The following is a 26,038-nucleotide window of genomic DNA, read 5'->3' as shown; positions in this document are numbered from 1 at the left end:
ATTTCTCCTAGCCCCTACTTGCTCTCTAAAGGAGAGAAAATTCCAACTTTAGCCTCTCATGAAGCAATTCAGAGCTCACAGAGCCCTGGCAGTAGGCCAAGTAATGATTCAGATTCCCCTTATTTGTAAGTAAGCGCCATGATTCACAGGTGAAAACCTGCTTGTCATCTCCTGCCATCATGTATCCTTCCTTTTATCCCTCCCAAAAGTATGTATGCCAACTCCAGTTCACCAAATATTGTTAGTTTTCTCCTATTCTAATTTAGCTCCGAAGCATTTTCTTGTGTACTCTCTGGGTTGTCACTGGACTGTCACTTGGCCCGGTTGGGTTGTGCCCGAAGTAGTTTTCATAGCTCCATGATGAACCTTGGATGAAAGAGGTTTGTAAGAAAATGGAAACACCAGCATGCTCTTTGTAATCAGTTCTTTAATCCTACACCTGCCATCACGTGGAGACAGTTGATAATTATCGGAGCAGAGAACTGAAGTCCTGGACTGCAGCAGGAAGAATGAGCACTGTGGGCGGGCGAGTGACAGAATCCACACTCCCGTGGGGAGGGAGACACATATTTTGGAAAACTTTGACACGGAATCAGATGTATTTGTATAACCTTTTCATGTAGAACTGTGCTGCAGTCAGAGAAGGGGTTTGGGTTTTCTTCATTAAAAGCTTATTAAATGAAGAAATAGGACAGTCGTTTTGCTTCGGTAGTTGGGGGTCAGGGAGGCGGGTCTGATCTCCTCGGGATATTAATGTCTGCCTTCAGCCAGGGGAAATGAGCCGTCACTTGAGTTAGAGGCAGCTTTATGTGCTCATCACTAGGGATTCCCATATGTCCAGGGAGCTGCAACAGTAAAAAATGGCAGAGCTCAGTGGTAGAGTGCAGAGGGCTCTCATTGGAATTCATGTCAGGAAGCTCAGCTCAGTCTGCCCAGAGCAAGTCTGTTTAATGTTGATCAGCTGTCCATCTGATAAACCGAATTGATACGGGCATTCCCTCCAAGGGCTGCCCTGACAGTGACAGCCGTAGCACCCAGATGTCTTGTTAGGCTTTTTTGGTAGTCTCAAGTATTTTTAACCCCTTTTGTGATACCCAAACCAAAAAGTACTTTTCGAGACCTAGATAAGGATGCCTAGCTACTTTCCCTTTGCTTCTCAGGCAGAAAACAACCCAGCTTAAACTATTTTCAGTGACCAGATACTATTTGCTAGCTACCCTTCTCCCACCTCATAATGAACACCTCGTTGACCTGCAGAATAATTATGTGTTGACAGTCAACTTTGTGTCTAGTTTTTCAAAATGATGTTCTGTTTTGTTTTTTTAAATGTTCTTAAATATAGTAAGTTACCTGGCTTGGTTATGCTTTACTAGTTTATAGGTGTGTTAGTTGATCACTAAGTAGAACCTTATTCTGTTCGTGCATAAAGAGAAAATGTATTACAGATTTTGTTTTGGTTGGCTGATTCCTAGTAATAACTGTGGCAACTCCTTACTGAACCTCAACATCCTCTGCTTTCTCAAGTATAACTGCCCTCTCTGAAGGCAGCTCACTTCTTTGTAGATTGGTTGACAGGTATGGAAGGAACTAATTACAGGACACATCAATCCTGAGCTTTCTTTTAAAAAAAAAAAGAGAAAAAGGTAACTGAGGAGATGGATATGTTAATTAGCTTGACCCTAGTAATTATTTCAGTGTGTGTATGTTTATCAAAACATTATATTGTACACCTTAAATATATACAATTTTTACTTAAAAATCTAAAATATACTAAGCTTTCTTTTTTAGAAATAAATCAAGAGACAGAAGTCTTTGTGTTAAGCTGGGATTATTTTAAAATTAGATTTCTGCAAAACTACCAGTGATTCAGAATTACATATGGGAGAACTTTGTTTTATTTTTATTTATTTTTTAAGTAAGACCCACACCCAGCACGGAGCCCAACACAAGGCTCGAACTCACGACCCCAAGATCAAGACCTGAGCTAAGATCAAGAGTCGGATGTTCAACCCACTGAGCCACCCAGGCATCCTGGGAGAACTTGGTTTTAAAGGTTTCTATTGAGGACACCTGGGTGGCTCAGTCAGTTAAGCGTCTGCCTTCGGCTCAGGTCATGATCCCAGAGTCCTGGGATCGAGCCCCGCGTCGGGCTCCCTGCTCTGCAGAGAGCCTGCTTTTCCCTCTGCCTGCCACTCTGCCTACTTGTGCTCTATCTCTCTGTCCAATAAATAAACAAAAATTGTTTAGAAAAATAAGTAAAGATTTCCCCCTCCCCCAACTTCTACACCTTATATTTTCATGGTATGGCAAGATTTTAACATAAATTCAGATATCGAATCTCCTTGAATGAGACAGGCTTCTTTTCTATGTACTCTAACTTACAGTATCGGGTAAGCTTTTCTAAAAGAGACACAGAACTGTCAGTACTTTGAGTGATTGCTTAGTGTGTGTGCTCAGAGCTGGAAATAAGACCTGGCTATTCTTTACAGCCCTTGAACCTCTGATTCAATCTTTGGAGGTCATTGTTACTAGGGCCTACAGCTTTGGCATTTTGCTTTCAGTGGTTGAGATTTCTAGTTTCAGTAGCTTGTTTTTAATCAGATTTCTCATTTCCAATTGTAGGAATGAAACAGCATTTGTTTTGAATGCTGTGATCATGGCAAATTCAAAATTCAAAGTTCCATCTTCACTTAGGTTATCAACATGAATAAATGGCAGACTAAGAAAATCATTATGTTTTTGTAATTATTGCAGTGAATTGAATGAATTTCTTGGACCTTTGGGTCTGGCCCCCTTATCAAAAATCAGTATTTGAGGGCGCCTGGGTGGCTCAGTTGGTTAAGCGACTGCCTTCGGCTCAGGTCATGGTCCCGGGGTCCTGGGATCGAGTCCCGCATCGGGCTCCCTGCTCTGCGGGAAGCCTGCTTCTCCCTCTCCCACTCCCCCTGCTTGTGTTCCCTCTCTCACTGTGTCTCTCTCTGTCAAATAAATAAATAAAATCTTAAAAAAAAAAAAATCAGTATTTGACAGTTATGATTAAAGGTTATCACCAAGAGAGATTCTTTTACCTGACATTAAAAGCATATACTTTTCCTTTCTATTATAGTTCATATGCCTTGATATTTTTGATATTTTGGTATTTTTAAAGTATTTTTAAAATATTTATTTAGGGCGCCTGGGTGGCTCAGTTGGTTAAGCGACTGCCTTCGGCTCAGGTCATGATCCTGGAGTCCCGGGATTGAGTCCCGCATCGGGCTCCCTGCTCGGCGGGGAGTCTGCTTCTCCCTCTGACCCTCCTCCCTCTCATGCTCTCTGTCTCTCATTCTCTGTCTCTCAAATAAAAAAATCTTTAAAAAAAAAATAAAATATTTATTTATTTTAGAGAGAAAATGAATGAGCACGAGTGGGAGGGGCAGAGGGAGAGGGAGAGAATCTCAGGCAGACTCCGTGCTAAGCACAGAGCCTGATGCAGGAATCTCACAACTGCGAGATCATGACCTGAGTTGAAACCAAGAGTTAGATGCTTAACCAACTGCACCACCCAGGCACCCCTGAAGTATATTTTAAGAATTCTTTTGCTCTTATCTGCTTTTCTCCACCAACCCCCATTTGCCCTTATGGGGGCTGTGAAGAGGGAAACAAAACACAGACAAAAGAGCATGTCAGAGGATAATAAGTGCAATGGAGGGAAAAAAAAAGCAGGAAGTGGAGATAGGGACCTCTGGTGGGCATGGGAGGGTCTCTGTTGTAAGTGGAGTGGTCAGAGAAGGCATTTTTTTTTTAAAAGATTTTATTTATTTATTTGAGAGAGAGAGAGCACGTGAGAGGGGGAAGGGTCAGAGGGAGAAGCAGACTCCCTGCTGAGCAGGAAGCCTGATACGGGACTTGATCCTGGGACTCCAGGATCTTGACCTGAGCTGAAAGCAGTCGCTTAACCAACTGAGCCACCCAGGCGCCCCAGAGAAGGCATTCTGAGCAGGTATACTTTGCAGGAACCTGAAGGAAGCAAGTGACTAAGTTTTGTTAGATAGATAAGGGAAGACTGGTACTGACAGAGGAAAGGACAAAGGCACTGTGCCAAGAACAGACTTGGCATGTTCAAGGAAAGGCAAGGAGATGTATCCTAGCTGGAGAAGAGTGGGCAAGGAGGAAAGAGGGTAACAAATGAATTCAGACAGGTAAGGGGGTAGAGGAACTGGGGCAGATTGTTGTGTTGGACCTTGGAGTCCATTGTAGGGATTTGGGCATCTACCCTGAGTGAGATGGGGAGGCCACTGGCAGGTTTTAAGCGGAGGACCAAAGTGATGGACTACATTTGTCTTCAACTTCCTGCTTGCTCATTTCTGATCTTTTCTATTTTTGCAAAGCTAATGGACTAAAAATATTATCTCATTTTTATAATACTCCTTTTCCAAATTATTAGCGAGGTTGAGCATCATTTTATATGTTTTCTTTGCCATTTGTATTTCTCCTGAAATTACCTCTTCATATCCTTTCCTATTTTGCGCTTGAGCTGTTTATCTGTTTCTTATTAATTTCTTGTCCAGTAAGCTCCACACATATTTTGAGTACAATCTTTTGTCTGCTGTATGTGTTGCAGATACTTTATTTCAAGTCTATATTTGCCTGAGTCTTATTTTTTTATGTTTTATTTCACTAATAAACATTTTTGTACATTTTAACTCCTCAGATTTAGCCATTATTTTTCTTATGGCTTCCTGACTTCCCATTTTATTTTACAAGGCTTTCTTCCCCCAAGATCATAAGAATATTTTCCTAAATTCATAGTTTTTCACATTTCGATCTTTATCTAAATATATTTTTATCTATGGTACAAGGTAGGGATCTGACTTTACTATTTTTTCCCTGAACTGACAGCCTTTTGCTCTAACATCTTCTGTAGGAATAATCCATCTTTTCCCTAACAATTTGAAATGTTATCTTTACCATAAATGATTAGTTTTCTGAATATATTTGGATCTCTTTCTGGATTCCATTCCACTAATCTATTAGTTTTTTCTCATGATATTACTGTACTTTTTGAAGTTGCAATAACTTAATTATAAGTTTTAAAATCTAGAATGGCAGGCCTTTTCTTTTCCAAAAGTTTCTTTGAAATTTTCAAATTTATTCTCACATCATAAAAGTTAGTTTTCCAATTAAAAAAAAAAAACTTACAATTTTATTTTTTATTATTATTACTTTTTAAGATTATTTATTTATTTATTAGAGAGTGAGCAGGAAAGAAACAGCATGAGAGGGGAGAGGGTCAGAGGGAGAAGCAGGTTCCCCGCTGAGCCGGGAGCCCGATGTGGGACTCGATCCCAGGACCCTGGGATCATGACCTGAGCTGAAGGCAGTCGCTTAACCAACTGAGCCACCCAGGCACCCAAAACTTACAATTTTAAATAAATAACTGTTGCCTACCAGTTTAATACTTTTAGAATACCCCCAATTTTGTACATTTTGTATTTGGGATTTTTCTTAGTTTTCCATTGATATTCAAAGAGCCTTGGCTTTAGGATCAGAGAGCCCCAGGCTTGTGGCTCTATAGTTCACTAGCTATATGAACTTGAGCAAGTCAGTTAGCCTACCAGCCCAACTCCCTTCTGTATGGTAGAGATAATAATGCTTACCTCAGAAGCTGTTGTGAGTTTGACATTATTTTATTTATTAATCTGTTAATTGAATTATTGTTACGCTTGCAAAATTATTTTACATGAAGTACTTAGCATACAGTAATTAATTGGCTCAAAGTAATTAATAATTTAGTAATTAATTTCTGATCTTTTTCATTTTTAGTAATAAATAATTTGGTAAGTGGGAATGATAATCACTCTTAGGCATTTAAAAAAATAGGATATTTGAAGTATTTTCAGATGAAATGACATGATACCTGGCATTTAATTCAAAATAGTCTGCAAGAAGAGTGAAAGGTGCAGCTGAAACAAGATTAGGGGCCACAGAGGTCCTTTTTTTTTTTTTTTTAAGATTTCATTTATTTATTTGAGAGAGAGAATGAGATAGAGAGAGCATGAGAGGGGGGAGGGGCAGAGGGAGAAGCAGACTCCCCGCTGCACAGGGTGCCCGATGCGGGACTCGATCCCGGGACTCCAGGATCATGACCTGAGCCGAAGGCAGTCGCTTAACCAACTGAGCCACCCAGGTGCCCCACAGAGGTTCTTTATGCCAGATTTTACACTTTGGTATATTTGAAAATTCCCAGAATAAAAAGGTTTTTTAAAAAATGCATCTTTAAAAACTGTTAAAAATCACAAAGTGTAAGCCTTTGTTATTTCTAAATGGAATATTATGTATTTGTTATATTATTTTCTGTACTTTTCTGTGCTATTTTTAAACCTCTCAAAAAGAAGGAAAGCAAGGAGGGAAGGAGGAATAAAAAGGAAAAAAAAAGGAAAGAGAAAGAAGATTCCATTGTCTTTTATCTGCCTTGCCTGTGTAGTGAAACACAATTGACCCTTATACTGTTTTAACGCCAACTTAAACATGTAAAACATTTGAAGAGATTTCAAGTTAATATAAAGAACAATTTCTAATAATTAAAACTATCAGCAGACCTGGCTCCTGTGAGGTAGTTATCACTCATCCCTGGATGGGGCTAATTGAGGTTAATTGACCTCTGGGGTCAAGAACTCTGATTCTATGAACCTGACTTTGTAGTTTATATCATCCTTCCCTTTTGAAACTAAGAATCATAATAATCCACTATACCTTTATAAAATTGACTGCTAATTAGAGTTATTCATTTAACAAACATTTGTAGGCAGCCTAGAGAAACAGGAGTATAATTTACAGTGCAGTGAGGGAGAGGGGTAGCAGGTAGATAGATGGCTAAAGAAATAATTACAGGGGGCGCCTGGGTGGTTCAGTCGTTAAGCATCTGCCTTCAGCTCAGGTCACGATCCCAGGGTCCTGGGATCGAGCCCCACATCGGGCTCCCTGCTCAGCGGGAAGCCTGCTTCTCCCTCTCCCACTCACCCTGCTTGTGTTCCCTCTCTTTACTGTGCCTCTCTCTGTCAAATAAATAAATAAAATCTTTAAAAAAAAAAAAAGAAAGAAAGAATTACAGGATAGTACAATAAATAACAGCTCTGTTCAAAGACTTTCGAGCACAGAATGGGTTAACTCTAGGAGTTCTAAAAATTCTTTATACAAAAAATATATTTGGGCGCCTGGGTGGCTCAGTTGGTTAAGCGACTGCCTTCGGCTCAGGTCATGATCCTGGAGTCCCGGGATCGAGTCCCACATCGGGCTCCCTGCTCAGCAGGGAGTCTGCTTCTCCCTCTGACCCTCCTCCCTCTCATGCTCTCTCTCATTCTCTCTCTCGCAAATAAATAAAATCTTAAAAATATATATATATATATATATTTATCACTCACCCTGTAGCAGCAAAAGTTGTATGAAAAAAAAAAAGTTGTATGGTACATCCATACAGTGGATCTCTAGAGAAATGTTAAGTAGAACAGGGAGATTCTGTGTTTGGAAATGATGTAGAACTATCTCCAAGAGATAATATTTTTTTAAATTTTTAAAATTTCTTTTTTAAGTAATCTTTACACCCAACTCGAACTCATGGCCCCAAGATCAAGAGTCGCACGTTCCGCCAACCAAGCCAGCCAGGTGCCCTCTAAGAAATAACATTAAGTGAATAAAACCAGAGTGCAGAAATATGAACATAAAATATCTTTGCCATCTTTTCTGGTGTAATTTTTATTAACCGTGTCTTTCAGGAAGTTATTTTTGGCTGCATATAATAGGACTCTAACAACAGTAGCTTAAAAGAGTACAGTGTTTATCTCAGCTAACAAGAAGTCTAGAGGTGGGCACATCAGATCTGGTATATCCCTCAAAGAAGTAAGTCTTTAGGGGCCCAAGCTTCTCTGTTCTTCCTGCTCTACCATCCTTAGGTTGGGGGTCCCCTTTAGGATCCTTAAGTCTCTTCTGGGCCATCTTCTAGGCAGAAAAGTAGGTGGGCCATCTTCCAGACAGGAAGAAGGGGTAAGCCCAAATTGCCAAAGGTACACACCAACTGAATCTGTCCCCTAACATCAGAACTCAGGAGATTTCTCAGAAGCTCCACCTAGTAGATTTCTGCTTACATTCTTTGGCCAGACTGTGCTACATGATCACTACTAACCTCAGGGGATCTTGGAGAGGTATTTTTAAGTGAGTACATTATCACTCCATATATAATCAAAGATATATTGGTAGTGAGGAACATAAGAATGGATAGGTAACTAGCAATGTCTGCCATCCTTACATCTAAAACCTAGGATGCTAAAAAAATTTGGAGAAATGTTGGGAAAAAAATGGATCAGAACAGATGAAGTTGTTTAATGTAACTGAAAGAAAGTGATTTGCTGAAAATTTTTGTAGAAACATTGATTAATCCTCAGTTTCATTCAATGTGGTAATTACTTCCCTACTCTGATTATTTAACATAAGTGGTATTCATTTGTGACTCTTTTCCAATCAAGATTTAGCATGAAAAATACCCAAGAGTACTAAAATATATGTACATAAAATGGCATGAAGACTTTTATTTAAGATAATTTTTAAAATCCAGTATGTTGAAAGTTTACTAGATTGCTTTGGTTGGCTAAAACAGGAATAAGATAATGAGAAGAAAAATTTCCCAGATTCTTTCATACTGTCACTACTTCTCTGCTATACACTAAATTATACTCTTGCATAATGTATCTGGAGTTGTTTATCTGATGATAAAATCTTAGAAATTGAGAGTGCAGTACCAGATAGTGGAATTGCAGGACAGATTTCAAAGATGACAAATCATTTCATTTCTATTTTCTATAGAAGAGTAGTGTTAATAGTAATATTTTTGTCTCTTTGTAACTGTTAACTGCCAGTCTGGGTAATTTTTTTTTTTTAAATCCCTGAATCTGGAGCGCCTGGGTGGCTCAGTCGGTTAAGCGACTGCCTTCGGCTCAGGTCATGATCCCAGGGTCCTGGGATCGAGCCCTGCGTCGGGCTCTCTGCTCAGCGGGGAGCCTGCTTCTCCCTCTCCCTCTGCTGCTCCCCTGCTTGTTCTCTCTCTCTCTCTCTTTCTGTCAAATAAATAAAATCTTAGAAAATTATCTTCTCTCATGCTTAGAACTAGGGATAAAAATTGGACAAGTTTTGGTGGGCAGATACCAGTGTTGGTTACATTGGTGACTTTGGCCTTTTTTCCCTCCTCATCTACTCTTCATTATGTAAATAAACATTTTAAATTATCATTGGTCATTATGACAAGGTGGCTCTGAGTTCCAGCTTGGTCCTTTACAAACTGAGTGTTCTTGATCAAGTATTTAATCTCCCCAGACCTGCTGTAATTAGACTCACAAGTAGATAATATAAATGAAAGTTCTTTGTAAATGGTGGGTACTGTACAAATTATGGCTTTTCACTTTTACTATTACAATTGTTTTTGTTGATTCTGACCATGTAGCATTTAAAGATTGCTATTTATTTAATGAATGCTGTTTTATGATTATGGATGTCTTTCTTAAAAGCTCACAATTATTTACTTTCAGCCTCGGAGTAATTCAAAACACCTACAACTTCTTGCATACCTGGTTATTATGTTCTTTCGTAAGCTGACTGAATGAAACATCTGTCCAGTGCTTAACCCTTCCTGAGTTATACATTTGCTGACAATCCCATTGTGTGATTTTTGTGAAATGTGACTTTTTTACGGATTTTTACAGTGATTGGTATTATAGAGAACAGAATACTAATAAAATATGTTTTTATTCCTTTCTTTTAGTTACTTTTTTAAAGAATAATTTTAAATGTTAGCTCCTTTTCTTAGTTTTTAAATGCTTTCTATTAACTTCTCAGTAGTCTTCTAAGGCTCTGTTGTTGGTGATTTTCTTTGGGATATAGTAAGGTTTTCATCTAAACCATGAATTTACTCTTTATTTACAAGCTGTTTAACTCACTGGTTCATGTTCTCCTACTCCCCCAATTTGTAATCAAGTACTGTATGTCCACTGGGTCATTTTTACATATTCTTTTACTTTTTTTTAACAAAGGAAATTAAAAATGTGATTTTTCTTTTATAGATGCCAAGTTGTTTGGCTCCTTAATCTTATATAATTGTACCTTTATGTAATTATTGTGTCATAGTTGTTTAAACTAGTACCATATTTTTCTTGAGAGAAAAATTCTTATTCTTTTCTTTTAAAAGAGTTACTTTTTTAAAGGATAATTTTAAATGTTATCTCCTTTTGTTTGTTTTTAAATGTTTTCTGTTAACATCTCAGTAGTCTTTAGGATTAAAAAGTCTCATATTTATTATTTGAATATTTTATATTTATTTGTCTCCATGTCTAAGGTTGTCCTGGGTCAAATGCTTAAATTTGACCTTTAAGTCAAGCCCTTTTGTTATATTTCCCTTGGGCCTTTGTAATAGCTTCTTCCCTCACTGATCTCTCTATTCACTATCTACTTTTTCAGATTTTTCTACATATCACCTTCAGAATATTTTTCCTAAATCATTTTGGGGTGCCTGGGTGGCTCAGTCGTTAAGCCTCTGCCTTCGGCTCAGGTCATGATCCCAGGGTCCTGGGATCGAGTCCCACATCAGGCTCCCTGCTCTGCGGGAAGCCTGCTTCTCCCTCTCCCACTCCCCCTGCTTGTGTTCCCTCTCTCGCTATGTCTCTCTCTGTCAAATAAATAAATAAAATCTTTAAAATATATATATATATATATCATCCCTCCTTCTCAAAAACACTGCCTGTGTAACAAAATACAGACCCTTTAACCTGCTATAATCTAGCTCCAGATTCCTACTTCTAACTTATCCACATAGACCCTATACTCTGACCAAACTGACCTCCTCACCCTCTGGTCACGTTTTCTCCTCTTGCTTCACCCAGGCTTGAGTCCTGTTCTTCCTTATTCTGGGGTTCCTAATCCCTACTGTTCTACTATTGTGTGTGCCCCTTCTCTCCAGCTGTAGAAATCATACCTGTCATTCAAGGCCCAGCACAAATTTACCTTCTTCAGAGAAAATTTTAAAATACTTCAACTGGCGATCTAGGAAGCAGCCTAGTATAGTGGAAATAGGTTGGATTTTGAAGTCTCTATCAGTTATCTGTTGTATAACAAAACTGCCCCAAAACTTGGTGGCTTAAAACAGTAAACATTTTATTTTTCATAGTTCTGTGGGTTGGCTGGACTGATCCTCTGCTAGTTTCTCCTGGGTTTATTTATGTGGCTGTATTTACCTGGTAGGCCAACTGGAGGGTGAGCATGTTTAGAAAAGCTGGGCATTCTCCTCTCCATGTTGTCTTTCATCTCAAGGAGGCTACGTTAGGTTTCTTCACATGTAGTCTCAGGGCAGCATTCCAAGAGGGTAAGCCCCAATGCAAAAACACTTACCAAGCTTGTTTGTCCCACATTTGCTGATATCCCACTGGCCAAGCAAGTCATATAATCAACTCAGAGTTAATCAGGGAGGAGACGTGACATAGATGTCAGGAGGTATGATTCACTGGTGGCTGTTGGTATAACCGTCTGCCACAGTCTACTCTCAGGTCCCCATGATTCACATTCCTTCCTTTTGCAAAATATACTTACCATCTCCCAAGACCCCAAAGTCTCATATATTTCATGGCGTCAAGCTCAAGGTCCATGAGCTCATAATTTTTGTTAGGTCCAGTTGTGGATGTGGCTCCAGAGGTGCAGGGGACTAAAAGGATGAGTTATTTACCCCTATCACCACTACACACCTAGCATAGAATGGTGAGTTGGGAACAAGATAACCACAATAGTCACTTCCATTAAAAAGAGGGAGGATTTGGAAGCACATAATAATCAATGGTCCATAGTAATCCTGAAATCCAGCTGGGCACACAGTATCAGAACCTCTTACTCTAGAAGCAAAGAATATTTCTTGACTAGGGCCCAGTCTTTTTCCTGGGAGAGGTTCCCTATTCCACTGTCTTCCAGAATCCTTTGCCCTTGGAACTATTTTCCCTGAACATTTTCAGTAAGAAATGATTCAGAGATAGCTACACTTGTGGTGAGCATAGCATAACACAGACTTATCGAATCACTATGTTATACACCTGAAATTAACATAACGCTGTGTGTCAACTATACTTTAATAAAAAAAAAAAAAGAAGAGGAAGAAATGATTCATACTTATAGCTGAGTAGCTGTCTCAGCCTGATTTCTTGTCCATGGAAAGTTGGTTTAGAAGCTCCTTTTTTTCCTTTGAACTATCTCTTGTCACTTTTAGTTGAAGCTCATACAACTTCCTTAAAAGCTTTTTGGGATTTCTGTGAATGTCATAACTGTTCATTCCATGCCCTAAAAGCCACATCCATAGTTCTTTTTTCGGATGGACACCTCTACTTTGAGTGTAAGGCTGCTGTGGGACAGTACCCTTAGAGTTCTTAGAAGACCTTTTATCTAGCCAAAGGGTCTGTTAAGCATCACCTTAAATTTTTTAGGTCTTTAGAAAAGTTCTTATAGCCACAGTTTTGTTTTTTTTTTTTTAAAGATTTTATTTATTTATTTGAGACAGAGAGAGTGAGAGAGAGAGAGCACATGAGAGGGGGGAGGGTCAGAGGGAGAAGCAAGCTCCTTGCCGAGCAGGGAGCCCGATGCGGGACTCGATCCAGGGACTCCAGGATCATGACCCGAGCCGAAGGCAGTCGCTTAACCAACTGAGCCACCCAGGCGCCCAGCCACAGTTTTGATATAATCTTTTTCCTAATACCATTTCTTTCTTTTCTTTTCTTTTTTTTTAAAGATTTTAAAATCTTTAAAAAGAGAGAGAGCGAGAGCAGGAACACAAGCAGGGGGAGTGGGAGAGGGAGAAGCAGGCTTCCCGCTGAGCAGGGAGCCCGACACAGGGCTCGATCCCAGGACTCTGGGACCATGACCCGAGCCGAAGGCAGACACTTAACGACTGAGCCACCCAGGCGCCCCCATTTCTTTCTTTGACAGGCTTTTTTCTGGAAAGACTGGAGATGTGGAAGTTTTATTTTCAACCTAGCAAGTCTTTTCTCCTTTATAGTTCCTTTAAATTGTGCTTCAAAACTAACAGTTCTCTCTGTAGCTCATTTCTCTTGTACCTTGTCATACGCAGCTACAATAATCCAGATGGCATTTCATCATTCTGCCTGAGAATCAATCCCCTTATCCAGATACATAATTTCATTATATATATTTTCTATCTTTCAAGTTACCATAGGCAACAGTTTTGCCAATTGTTTCACTACCTTCTAACACAGTATGTCCCTTCTCAATCTCCAGTAACAACTGCTTCACTGCCTTCCAGCTGCCACTAAGAATGTGCCATTTCTTCAACTTTCCCATTTAGCCCCCATCATTCAGACTCAAAGCCACAGACATATTTTAGGCTTTTGTTGAGCAGCACACCACACCCAGATATACCAGTTTCTGTATCAGATATCAATTGCTACATAGCAAACTACCCTATATTTAGTAACCCGAAACAGTCATTTTATTTCTTATCATTCTGTGGATTGACCAGATGGTTCTTCTGCCTGGGGTCACTCATGTGACTGCTTTGGACAAGTCTTAATACAGCATTTTTCAGGCTTTGCTTATGTCACATTTTCGAAGGTCCTTTTGGCCAAAGTCAGTCACATGGCTAAGCCCAGAGTTGATGTGGAGGGGACAACACAGGAGCACGGAAACCAAGTGGTGTGATTCACATAAAGTCATTTGTAACAGATTCCAACAGATTAACAGCTCTACATTACTGTGTGCCTTTGGGAAAGTCATTTATTGGTGTGTAACAATTTTCTCAGCTATAAAAAGGAGTTAATATCTATCATAGGATGATTATGAAATTTAAATATTTTAGTAATTGTTTGGGTTATTATGATTTTAAAATAATGCTTTTGTGAGTAGAAAATGTACAAACTATAGAAAAGTATAAGAAAAGAAACATTTTGGGCACCTGGGTGGCTCAGTTGGTTAAGCTCTGCCTTCGGCTCAGGTCCTGGGATCCAGGGGTCCTGGGATGAAGCCCCATGTCAGGCTCCCTGCTCAGCTGAGAGTCTGCTTCTCCCTCTCCCTCTGCCCTTCCCCCCACCCCCTGCTTGTGGTCTCTCGCTCTCCTCTCTATCTCTTAAATAAGTATATAAAATCTTTAAAAAACAAAAAATGGAGGGCCGTCTGGGTGGCTCAGTCAGTTAAGCGTCTGCCTTCGGCTCAGGTCATGATCTCAGGGTCCTGGGATCGAATCCCCGAGTTGGGCTCCCTGCTCAGCAGGGAGCCTGCTTCTCCCTCTCCCTCTCCCTCTGACGTTCCCCCTGCTTGTGCCTCTCTCTCTGTCAAATAAATAAATAAAATCTTTTAAAAAAATTTTTTAAAAAAAGGAAAGGAAAGAAAAGAAACATTACTTGACATTCCATCTGATACGGTACTATACTATAAACTTCTCCAGGGCCTTCTCTGTTTTATTTACTACTGTAGGTATATATCTTGGTTTTTATTCTGAAATGTAAGGTCTTTGAAGAAAGAGACTGCATTTTATTCATCTCTGTAAATCCCATAGCTTTGCATTAGGATTAAAAAAGATAGCATATTAAAGTGTTTAACTTAATGCCTGACACGGGTTATGGTCCTCCTTAAATTGGAATTTCATTAGGTACTAGTAAGGAATTTCAGAAATCCTAAAATTACAGAGGTGGGAAAGGTATACTGATAACAGAGTATCTAAATGGAACTGTAGAGGGTGGCCCCACTGGCAGCTTCTCTCTGGGGAATCCTGGTTATTCATGGGAGGGAGGGTAAGGAATATTCTAGGGAAGGAACATGTCAAGATCTGCTTATAGATCCCAAACTGCTCATTAGAGAGTCCTCTATTAAAAACGTCATTAAAAAGGAATAATCTTTAAAAAGAGAGAGAGAGAGAGACTAGTCACTGAAATATTTTACTGTTGGAAACTGAATTCTGACATTACTGATGTGGTATTCTTGACACTCAGACAAGTCTTACCTTCATGTTTCAGTCAAAGAAGTTTGGCAGAGATCACAGAACTTATCCATACTGCTCTCCTCGTACATCGTGGGATAGTAAATTTAAATGAATTGCAATCTTCTGATGGACTATTGAAAGACATGCAATTTGGAAATAAAATAGCTATCCTGAGTGGAGACTTTCTTCTAGCAAATGCCTGCAACAGACTAGCGCTACTACAGAACACCAAGGTAATACCGGGCAGGTTACTCATGTCTGGATGACTTTTAGGTGGCTCTACTGGAGCTGTGGAGGTCTGTGCACCCTGCTGCCCCAGCTCCCCACATGTAGATGCTCAGTAAAATTGTGATGAAGATGGTGGCAGTGTCCACACCAGTAAAGCCGGTAAATGCTAACAAAGAGTTTTGAAATTAATTTGTTTTTTTCTGGTTATAATTATTTGTTAATTATAGAATACTGTTAAATATTTAGCACAGAGAAGATCTATAAACAGATATTACCTATATTACCTCACCATCCAGAGATAATCACTGTTAGTTAATATTATGATGGGTTTCCTTTCAAGCTTTTTGTTTGCTTGCTCCTACCTTTATATATGTGAATTTTTTGTAACATAGGTGAGAACTTACATGTATAAGGTTTTTTTTTTTTCAGTCCTGCCTATTTTTTCCTACTTCATATTATGATGTGGGTATTTTCCCATGTTATTAACATTTTTCACAAACTTGTTAATGGTTGCATAGTATTCAGTTATTTAGATGTAATATCATTTATTTAACAAATGTCTCATTTTGGGAACTTAAGTTGCTTCTAATTTTTTATTGTCATAAATAAATCTGCAGTAAACATCTTTACACAGCAGTATCCCTCATTCCAGATTATTTTGTTCAGATAAATACCTAAAAGTGGCTCAAAGGGTTTAATCATTTTTAGCATTCTTTTTTTTTTTTTAAAGATTTTATTTATTTATTTGAGAAAGAGAGAATGAGAGAGAGAGCATGAGAGGGGGGAGGGTCAGAGGGAGAAGCAGACCCCCCGCTGAGCAGGGAGCCCGATGCGGGGCCCGATGCGGGACTCGATGCAGGAACTCCAGGATCATGACCTGAGCTGAAGGCAGTCGCTTAACCAACTGAGCCACCCAGGCGCCCCATTTTTAGCATTCTTGATACATATTGCCAAGCTGCTTTCTAGAAAGATTGTAGAGATATTCCTTATATATGAGTTTGAGGTAGGTTTAGTTATAAAATAACAGTGGCCGAAACAAGATAGGATTTATTCTTTTTCATGTAAAAACATCCAGGATGGGGCGCCTGGGTGGCTCAGTCATTAAACATCTGCCTTCGGCTCAGGTCGTGATCCCGGAGTCCTGGGATCAAGCCCCGCATCGGGCTCCCTGCTCGGCGGGAAGCCTGCTTCTCCCTTTCCCACTTGCCCTGCTTGTGTTCCCTCTCTCACTCTGTCTCTCTCTGTCAAATAAATAAATAAAATCTTAAAAAAAAAAAAAAATCCAGGACTAGGCAGTCTAGTCTAGGATTGATTCTACAAAGTGGGGAACCAAAGGCATTTTCTGTCTTACTGCTCTGCCATCCTTACCTTACTACTGTATTTTTGGCCCCAAATAGCTGCCATCATGTTCTCACTCCAGTCAATAGGAAAGGAGGAGGAGGAAGACAGAGAAAGGCAGATCTCCTTCACCTGAAGGTCAAGTGAGGGTACATCCTGGTTTGCTAAGGATAGTCTCAGTGTAAGTCCACTGTCCCAGAATCCCATCTGTCTTAACATTTGTCCTGGATTTTTTAACAGAGAATGATTACTAATAATTCCATTAGGATGAGCCAGGATGGGTTTCATAGACGTCTACTTTATACTTCCAACCTCTGCCTGAGTTTTTGTCTAGTGTAGGCTGATAGAATATGAGACCCATGTACAATGGAGAGTGTTCTCATGTTAAGGTGATAGTAAATCTGGAGGACAACCAGCAATAACTTACCTCTTTTCCCAACCCTTTCAGACACCTCCCAATCAAGGACAGAACGCAGGGCAATTGCTGATAAAACAAAGTGCACTGACTGTCTAGGTTAATCGTTAACTTTTTCCTATATCAGGTGTAGAAGTATTTGAAATTGCTGCCATTTGATGTATCACCCAATTGTACTGTGGCCTGTGCATGGCCTTCAAGAGTCACCAAGCCACCAGGTACCAGGCCCAAAGCTCAATGGGAAACATAGTAAGGTGGAAGTGGGGCATTGGTGAGTATATGTGGGAAATCAAGGCTGATCAGAGAGGGTAGAGAGTAGACTGAGCACACTTGCTTGTGTAATGTAAACCTGTAACTATTTTATTGTTTGGCAACAGTTTGTTTTTGCAATAAACCCTTTTGGCAGCAATAAGCTAAAAACTATATATTTCATTTTTTAAAGTACTGAGAAAGTTGATAAGGAACGTGTAATTTGCACAAAATGTTTACATTTACATCCACTGGGGAGGCCATACTGGTATCACTGACCACATGAAAACAAATCTGCTGAAAAAGTGAAGCCTAACTTTTAGACAGATGTCTCTTTTTCTAGATTAATTTCATTCATTTTTCGACTACAGGTTTTTTATGTGCACATAGGAAAAAGTAAGCAGTAACTTTATATTTGTTGGCTCCATTGGCAGAAGAACTTTACAGTTAAGTAATTCCAGTTTTAGTTGAGTGCCAGCTGGTACTTCAATTAAATCATTTCAGTTAATTCAGAAAATGTTTTTATTTTTTCCATCTGTTCATGGGATCAAGGTAAAGCTTTTGGAAGTATATTCTATCAAAGGTAAAGCCATTATGAGTGAGTTTGGAAATTCAGTTTAAAGTACAACATGGAAGGGGCACCTAGCTGGCTCAGTTAGTAGAGCATCCGACTCTTGATCTTGGGGTCATGAGTTCAAGCCCCACGCGGGATGTAGAGATCTCTTAAATAAATAAAGTACAACATGGGAGATAAAATTATTAGTTTACAATAATAATACAAGTACACATTTTGGTGAGGCACACATAGTGTTGTGGTAAAAACAATGTTCTTACTACATTGTGAAACCTATGGAGTAGTTGGAATTCACTGTGGCATACCCATAATTCATAATCATATCCAAACAAGTGTTAACATTCTCTAAGTTGAAATAGAAGGTATTGTTATAAAAATTTCAAGTATCTTTTTTTTTTTTTTTAAAGATTTTATTTATTTATTTGACAGAGAAAGACACAGCGAGAGAGGGAACACAAACGGGGAGTGGGAGAGGGAGAAGCAGACTCCCCGCCGAGCAGGGAGCCCGATGAGGGACTCGATCCAGGGACTCCAGGATCATGACCTGAGCCGAAGGCAGTCGCTTAACCAACTGAGCCACCCAGGCGCCCTCAAGTATCTTTAATGTTCAAGTCTTTAAGCTATAAGATTTTGAGAATTTTGGTGTTACTCTGAGTACAAAAATACAGTTCAGCACTGCAGTGTGTACCTTCTGTCTTTGTTGCCTATCATTAATCAGATTCTCAAAATCTTTATACCCAACAATGGTATTGAATTTTATATAAATGAGTCATAAAATTTTGGTGAACATCTTGCTCAAAATCCACTCAAAATCTTAAATCAAATGTTCAACAAGTAGAACACCAAATGAAACTTTTAGGAAATTACAATGAAAACAACTAATGAAAATTCCATTGGAATTTTTCCTTACAAAAGCAAGGGAGGAACAGAACAAAATAAATAGTAAGATCTCAAATGCTCCCAAGATTAAAATTTACAGTTCTATAATTGTGATTTGGAATATCTCACCTTGCAAGAAGAATCTTTTGGTAGTGCTGCTATTTTGAATAAATTATACACACACGAATAAAATGAAATTGAGAAGGCCTAGATTTTGCAGCATCTAATTTTAGTAAAACATTCAAAAGAATCATAGAGGCAATTTATTTGACAAGCTTTGTCTTATAAAAATATTTGTCAAAGAAAGGTACTTTGAAGGAAGCAAAAAGACAGTACCTTGAAAATATTTGGGCTGGAATAGTTATACTTTACAATATTTAAAAAATTAGAATTGAGTTTCTTTTCCATTTAGCAGATTTGCTCAGAGCTTATCAGGTAACTCAGAATCTGTAGAATGAGCATTTCCTCAATTAAAAATATTATGGTCTACCAATAAGAATCAATTGAAGGTATCAATAATTTCAAATTAGTCATAAAATGCAACTGTGAAGAATATTGCTGGCAGTTTAGTTCTTAAATGCTGTAATATATGTATTATATATATATAATTCTTAAATGCCATATATACGTGTGTGTGTGTGTATATATATATATTTTTTTTTTAAGATTTTATCCATTCATTTGAGAGCGAGAGAGCACAAGCGGGGAGGAGAGGGAGAAACAGGCACCCCACAAGCAGGGAGCCCGACACGGGGCTCGATCCCAGGACCGAACCAAAGGCAAATGCTCAACCAGCTGAGCCACCTAGGCACCCCCAAATGCCATATTTTTAAAAGCACATTCTTCAGGGGCGCCTGGCTGGCTCAGTTGGTAGAGTGTGTGACTCTTGATCTCTGGATTGTAGGTTGAAGCCCCATGTTGGGTGTAGAGATTACTTAAAATCTTTTCAAAAAATAAAATAAAAGCACATTCTTTAGAAAAATGCCAGTTACACAATATTAGGGACAGATATGCTAAGAAATGAGTTAAAGTATGTAAATATATACCAAGAATAATTATTCTACTGGCTATTTTTTTAATATTCAGATAATCAATATAAAATTCTTTTTTTGTTTTAATGTACACGGATATATGTTATTTTTCTTTCTTCTTAAATTTCAGTTTTGAAAATAGCTTTTGAGTAGGACTTGTTAACAAGTCCACCAACATAATAAAGTCAATTGCTAATAAGTACATGTTTCAAAAATTATAAAAATTTCATTTTCTTAGTATTCTCTTTTACTCTCAAGTGTCCCAGTTTGGATGATAAATATAGTATCACCACTTTAAAGACATTTCTCAGAAGTTACTCAGATGGTTCTGCTTACCTACTGGCCAGAATTTAATTATATGGCCACACCTACTTATAAGGGAGACTAGGAAATGTAAACTTTCTTGTGGGTAGCCATGTGTCCAGCCCAAAATATGGAAGATACAGATAACAGATACCGGGAGACAAATAGCATTCTGCCCTATCTCCCCATCACACTTTGGGCTAGCACATATTTCATGAGACAGACCTGCTGATTTTTAGGGGAAAAAATGGAGTGGTACCTTTAATATATAGTTTATATTCACATGGAAAGGAAGCCAGAGTAAGAAATGAATTGGTTATATAAAATGGAATAATAGAGAATCTTAAATCTCCCTCCAAAGATTTATTACCATTTGAGCATTCTTTTTATTTACCCTCAAATTGTTCTATTTTCTATGTATGTAGCCTACTTTGATGCATCTCACTAAATTCTCTCCTTTACTGGAATTCATATGTTAGTGCAAGGATGACTGATCCATTGCCTTTGAGAGCTACTCTATGACTGCATCATCCATCTTTCCTCTTGACCATACGTGCTGTAGTCTGTGATGAGCTTTGGGTCTTGGAGAAGGAGGAGGCCTCAGAAAGTACAGGCTGCTGTAGTTTCTGGGTGCCTGGCGCTGCACATAACTAGCTCTAGTCACACACACTGGGCACTCACAGATTAGACCCACATACCTAAGAAGAGATAGTCAGGATTTGGTAACTAGATCCACATTGCAGTAATTAGCCCTCAGCCTGGCCCCTACCTTAAAACAAGACTTACTGCCTTTAGACAAATTTCTGTTTTCTCTAATCATTAGTTTTAACATACTTTAAGCTATTCTGATGAAATCTTACATAAGGTTAAGAAGATGGTATTTCCTACAAATATAATCATACTGTAATGACATAAACAAGTATTCGCTTGCTTTCACCACTCACTTTATGGAAATGATGTTTAATGTGTTCCTTTTTCTTAGCTAGCTTGTATCATTCACACATCTTTCAATACAGTTCAAGTTCAGAGAAAATGGAAGCTTTACTCCCATCAAAATCAATTCAGATTCATAGTTTGTGAAATCCACTCTTGGTGTTTTGCATTCAGAAGCATCACTATAAATGTTCCAGAGTCTAAGACCTCCACCATCTGCTCCATTAGGCACTGGATTTCAGTGGCAGATTCAAAAAAAAAAAAACACAAAAAACACCACACACAAAACAAGAACAGCATATCCAAGCAACAGTTCAGCCTGAAGCTTCTCCGTGAAATAAGAATGATCAGGCATTTCCTTCCTCTTCAGTGAGCCCTAATACCTTCATGGTCTCTGCACCAGTTTGCACTTTAAAATTTTCATTTTATTGACCCTTTTTGGTGAGGAATTTCTTTTTCCTTTTTAAGCCATGGTATATTGTTTTTTAAATTTGATAATTATGTGTGGAATTGAAGCCTTTATTCTGTTGCAACCATTCTGTTCATCCAAAAAAAAAGGATCTTTTTGTTCCTTGTTCTTCAAAATTTGAAGGCTCTGTGAAGGTCAATTTCAAAAGATACTTCGCTGGATCAGTTCTTGTGAAAGGCCTTGAGTACCATGTCCAGGGGTCTATAATTGATCTTCTACAAATCTAGGCTTCTAGTAGTTCTCTTTTAATCATACTAGATGGTTTCCAAACCATGTGAACAGTAGTTTAAACTGAGGAGATTATAAGTTCTTGAACATCAAGAATTCTCTTTGATAAAGCAAATCTTCCATACTCAGAACCAATTCCTTTCATTTAAATACTTGGCAGTTTATTTTTTTAAGGAAAGTAAAGTTATATCTCAGAAGACTAATTTTATTAAATGAGTTCCCAGAAGCTTAAGTTGATTAAGGATAATGGTAATCATTAATAAGCATTTTTTAGTTGGAGGAGGAGATAGTGATAAATATTTCTTTGGGGCAATATTAAGTTTTTTTAAAGTTCTATACGTATGGTTAAAGTCTTAGTAAAGTTAGATTTCTGTTTAATGATGTTTTAATTTTCTCTTACAAGAAAAAAACATTGTTGATAGATGAATGGTTAAAGAAGATGTGGTATATATACCATATGCTATATATATGGGTGTGTGTGTGTGAATATTACTCAGCCATAAAAAAGAATGAAATCTTGCCATTTGTGACAACAGGGTTGGACCTGGAGGGTATTATGCCAAGTGAAATAAGTCAGACTCAGAAAGACAAATGTCATATAATCTCACTTATATGTGCAACCTAAAAAACAAACAAATGAACAACAGAATAGAAACATTCATAGATACAGGAAACAAACTGTTGGTTTCCAAAGGGGGAGGGGTTGGGGTGGACAAAATAGGTAAAGGGGATTAAGAGGAACAAACTTGCAGTTATAAAATAAGTAAGTCATGAGGATGTAATGTACAGCATAAGGAACATAGGTCAATAATATTGTAATGGCTTTGTGTGGTGACGGATAGTAACTAGACTTATTGTAGGGATCGTTCTGCAATGCGTCAAAATACTGCATCACTGGGGCGCCTGGGTGGCACAGTCAGTTTAGTGTCAGACTCTTGGTTTCGGCTCAGGTCATGATCTCAGGGTTTTGAGATCGAGCCCCGTGTCTGGCTCTGCGCTTAGCACAGAGTCTGCTTAAAGATTTTCTCCCTCTCCCTCTGCCTGCCACTCCCCCTGCTTGTGCTCACTCGCTCGCTCTCTCTCTCCCTCTGGCAAATAAATAAATAAAATCTTAAAAAAAAAAAGATCCTCTCCCTCTCCCTCTGCCCCTCCCCCCACTCTCTCTCTTTCTCTCTCTAAAATAAATCTTTTTAAAGAAATATTGCATCACTATAATGTACACTTAAAACTAATAGGATATTGTATGTCAATTATACTTTACTTAAAAAAAGAAAAGAAAAATTTGTCAGCAATGGCAGTGAAAAGAGAGGGGCGCCTGGGTGGCTCAGTCTGTTAAGCGTCTGCCTTCGGCTCAGGTCGTGATCCCAGGGTCCTGGGATCGAGCCCCGCATTGGGCTCCCTGCTTGGCAGGGAGCCTGCTTCTCCCTCTCCCTCTGCTGCTCCCCCCCTTGCTTGTGCTCTCTCACTCTTACTGTCTCTCAAATAAATAAATAAATAAAATCTTTAAAAAAAAAAAAAGGCAATGAAAAGAGAGACCACGGTAGTGAGGGAGTAGACAACTTAATACAGAATTTCTGTATATAGTATGTCAGTCTTTTCACAGTGACAGCTTTTTTTTGAGGGTGTGTATTTAACTTGGTAATTAAAGTTAGCGTATTTGTAGCAACTTTAATTTTTTATGACTTATTCATTCTACCAATTTTCCATTTTCTTGTGCTACTGAATTCTTGTCTGAATTTCTGTATTATGTGTTTATCTCTGTACTTCTCCTGGGGCAGACCATTAGATGAAAGGCTCTGCAGTCATAAGAAATTCAGAGCTGTTTTATAATTGTCAAGGGTAAAATTAGCAAAGTCAATTATTCTCCCTTTGGCTTTTCCCTGAAGATATTAGGGGTCTTCAAGGTAATTGCCTTAGGTAACACTTAGATTTTTAAATATCTCTAAGTATAGAAATTGATATATTAATCCTCTGGTAATTGTCTTCTTAGGCATCTGCCTAAGAATTATAAAAATAAATGTGAATTAACAAGATTTTGAATTCAAGAGTGAGTTTAAAAATTAGTGTTTTGAGTTTTCATTCATTTTCAATTATGGAAGCTAAGGTCAACTTTTTGTTTTAGTACTTCACTGTCCACAGACCCTAGACTTAGACACCTTAGAATGCCTCTTTGTAAGCCATAAATTCCCTGACTCCATTGAAATAAGTTGCTCTCTATTGTGTTCATGTAGAATATCATTGGATCCTGGAATGATGGGGTCATACCAGAATCTAAAATTTTAGTGTCTGAGCATCAAGCTATCAGTGAGACATGCTGAATAATTGGGGGAAAAAACATGAACTGGAAAAGCACTGTAATTTAGAAATCTGGCTGACCATTAGAGGCTTTTTTTGGGTCCCTGTTTGTTTTGTAGACTGGATCTGTGGTTTAGGATTAAGCCACAGTACAAATAAGGCTGTGTGATTACTACTTGTCATCTTCTTTAAGTCTTGTCTTTTACATGCGTAGTGATAATCCTAGTGTTTAAAAAATTGAACTCACCATGCTATTTTTTTCTATTTTTAAAGTACTTTTCATCTAATGGACCTATCACTATACATCAGGTGGGAGACTGTGACTTAGCCTGGGTCTTGTTTGAGCATCCCAGAACATTATCATGATGTCATTCCTGGGGACTGTTCTATTAAGCATTAGTGATTTATATTTCTAAATAACCAGGGGCACAGATGTACTCCTTACATAGCTGATGTATTTCCTTATGTTAACTTTGTTTTCCTAAAGGCATAAATATGTTGTTTACAAGGAAGAATTTTGTTTGTATAAATAATGCTCAATTTATGCATATAAATCTCCTCCTTTTACACATCTATATATTTTAATAAAGAGATTGCTATTGGTTACTTGATATTTGTATTATTTGTTATATTAATTCTACTTTCAAATTCATGTTAGAAAGTGAAACCTGGAGCACCTGGGTAGCTCAGTTGGTTAAGCTCTTGATTTGGCTCAAGTCATGATCTTAGGGTCGTGATATTGAGCCCCTCATTGGGCTCCATGCTGGGCGTGGAGCCTGATAAAGATGTTCTCTCCCCCCTCCCTCTCCCTCTGCCCCACCTCCCCATGCACATGCACTCTCTCTCTTTAAAAAAAGTGAAACCCAGGAGTGCCTGGCTGGCTCAGTCAGTAGAGCATGCCACTCTTGTTCTTGTGGTCATGAGTTCAAGCCCCACTTTGGGTGTAGAACCTACCTTAAAAAAAAAAAAGTGAAACCTAGAAACATGCTATAGCATATGAAATTTGAGATTTTCTCTATCATACTTATTTATTTTTTTTTTTCTAAGAATTTATTTATTTGACAGACAGAGAGAGACAGCGAGAGAGGGAACACAAGCAGGGGGAGTGGGAGAGGGAGAAGCAGGCTTCCCGCAGAGCGGGGAGCCCGACATGGGGCTCAATCCCAGGACCCCGGGATCATGACCTGAGCCGAAGGCAGACGCTTTAACAACTAAGCCACCCAGGCACCCCTCATACTCATTTAAAATAGACATTATGACCTTGTATGCACTATTTTATTTGTGGAAATTATTTTTTTTTTAAAGATTTTATTTATTTGTCAGCGAGAGAGAGAGAGAGAGCACTTGCACAAGCAGGGGGAGCGGCAGGCAGAGGGAGAAGCAGGCTCCTTGCTGAGCAGGGAGCCCAATATGGGACTCGATCCCAGGACCCTGGGATCATGACCTGAGCTGAAGGCAGACGCCTAACCAACTGAGCCACCCAGGCGTCCCTGTGGAAATTATTGATTAATATCTTTTAGCCTCTTTAGTCTCACACTCAAGATTAATGTTCTTTTTCTACATGTAACCCACTCAAGTGTAGGTTTTCATGACTAGAGTAAATGTGTGCAGAATGTAATTGGGTGTCATGTGTTGTAACAATAAAGCATCTCCCTATCAATTAAAGAAGCCAAAATGCTATCATAAAATTACAATTTCAAAATCCCCAAATTTTTCCAGTTTATCATTTACTAATATAGCTACCTATTAAACAAACACTATATCCATTCTGAGCCACTTCCTTGATCTTTAAGGCAAAAGTGATAAATGATCAGAGTTTGAGAAGTGTACTAGAAACAAGAAGACAAATATTATGTTCTTTTAAAATTTATGATCTCATTAAAAACTTGAACTTTGCCCTTTTGGTGCCGTAGAACAATGGGATGAAGTGTCTTTTTGCCATAAGAAAGTCAAATGCCATCATGCAAAATGGACACTTCTCTGAGTGTCTGTCAGCCAGAAAGTTGATGACCTGGAAGGGAATTTCTTCTATCTGCCTGGCATTCAAAGAAGCCCATTAAAAAAAATCTGTGTTCTACAAACATATATTCTCTAAAATGGGTAGAGTTAA

The 26,038-nt window shown here is 38.6% G+C and overlaps 1 protein-coding gene across 7 annotated transcripts in view; it reads left to right on the top strand.

The window, feature by feature from the left end:
• Positions 1–26,038, top strand: part of PDSS2 (decaprenyl diphosphate synthase subunit 2) — a 269,730-nt gene that overhangs the window by 123,973 nt on the left and 119,719 nt on the right. For all 7 annotated transcript variants that reach the window (XM_081828740.1, XM_081828742.1, XM_081828739.1 and 4 more), the window contains one exon: positions 15,021–15,219. In XM_081828740.1, the coding sequence (XP_081684866.1) occupies positions 15,021–15,219 (199 nt within the window). The remainder of the gene's footprint in view (positions 1–15,020; positions 15,220–26,038) is intronic.

Source organism: Leptonychotes weddellii, chromosome 8, assembly GCF_054177405.1.
Source record: "Leptonychotes weddellii isolate Sample4059 chromosome 8, ASM5417740v2, whole genome shotgun sequence".
NCBI classification, from domain to species: domain Eukaryota; kingdom Metazoa; phylum Chordata; class Mammalia; order Carnivora; family Phocidae; genus Leptonychotes; species Leptonychotes weddellii.
This window is presented reverse-complemented; position numbering and strand designations above follow the sequence as displayed.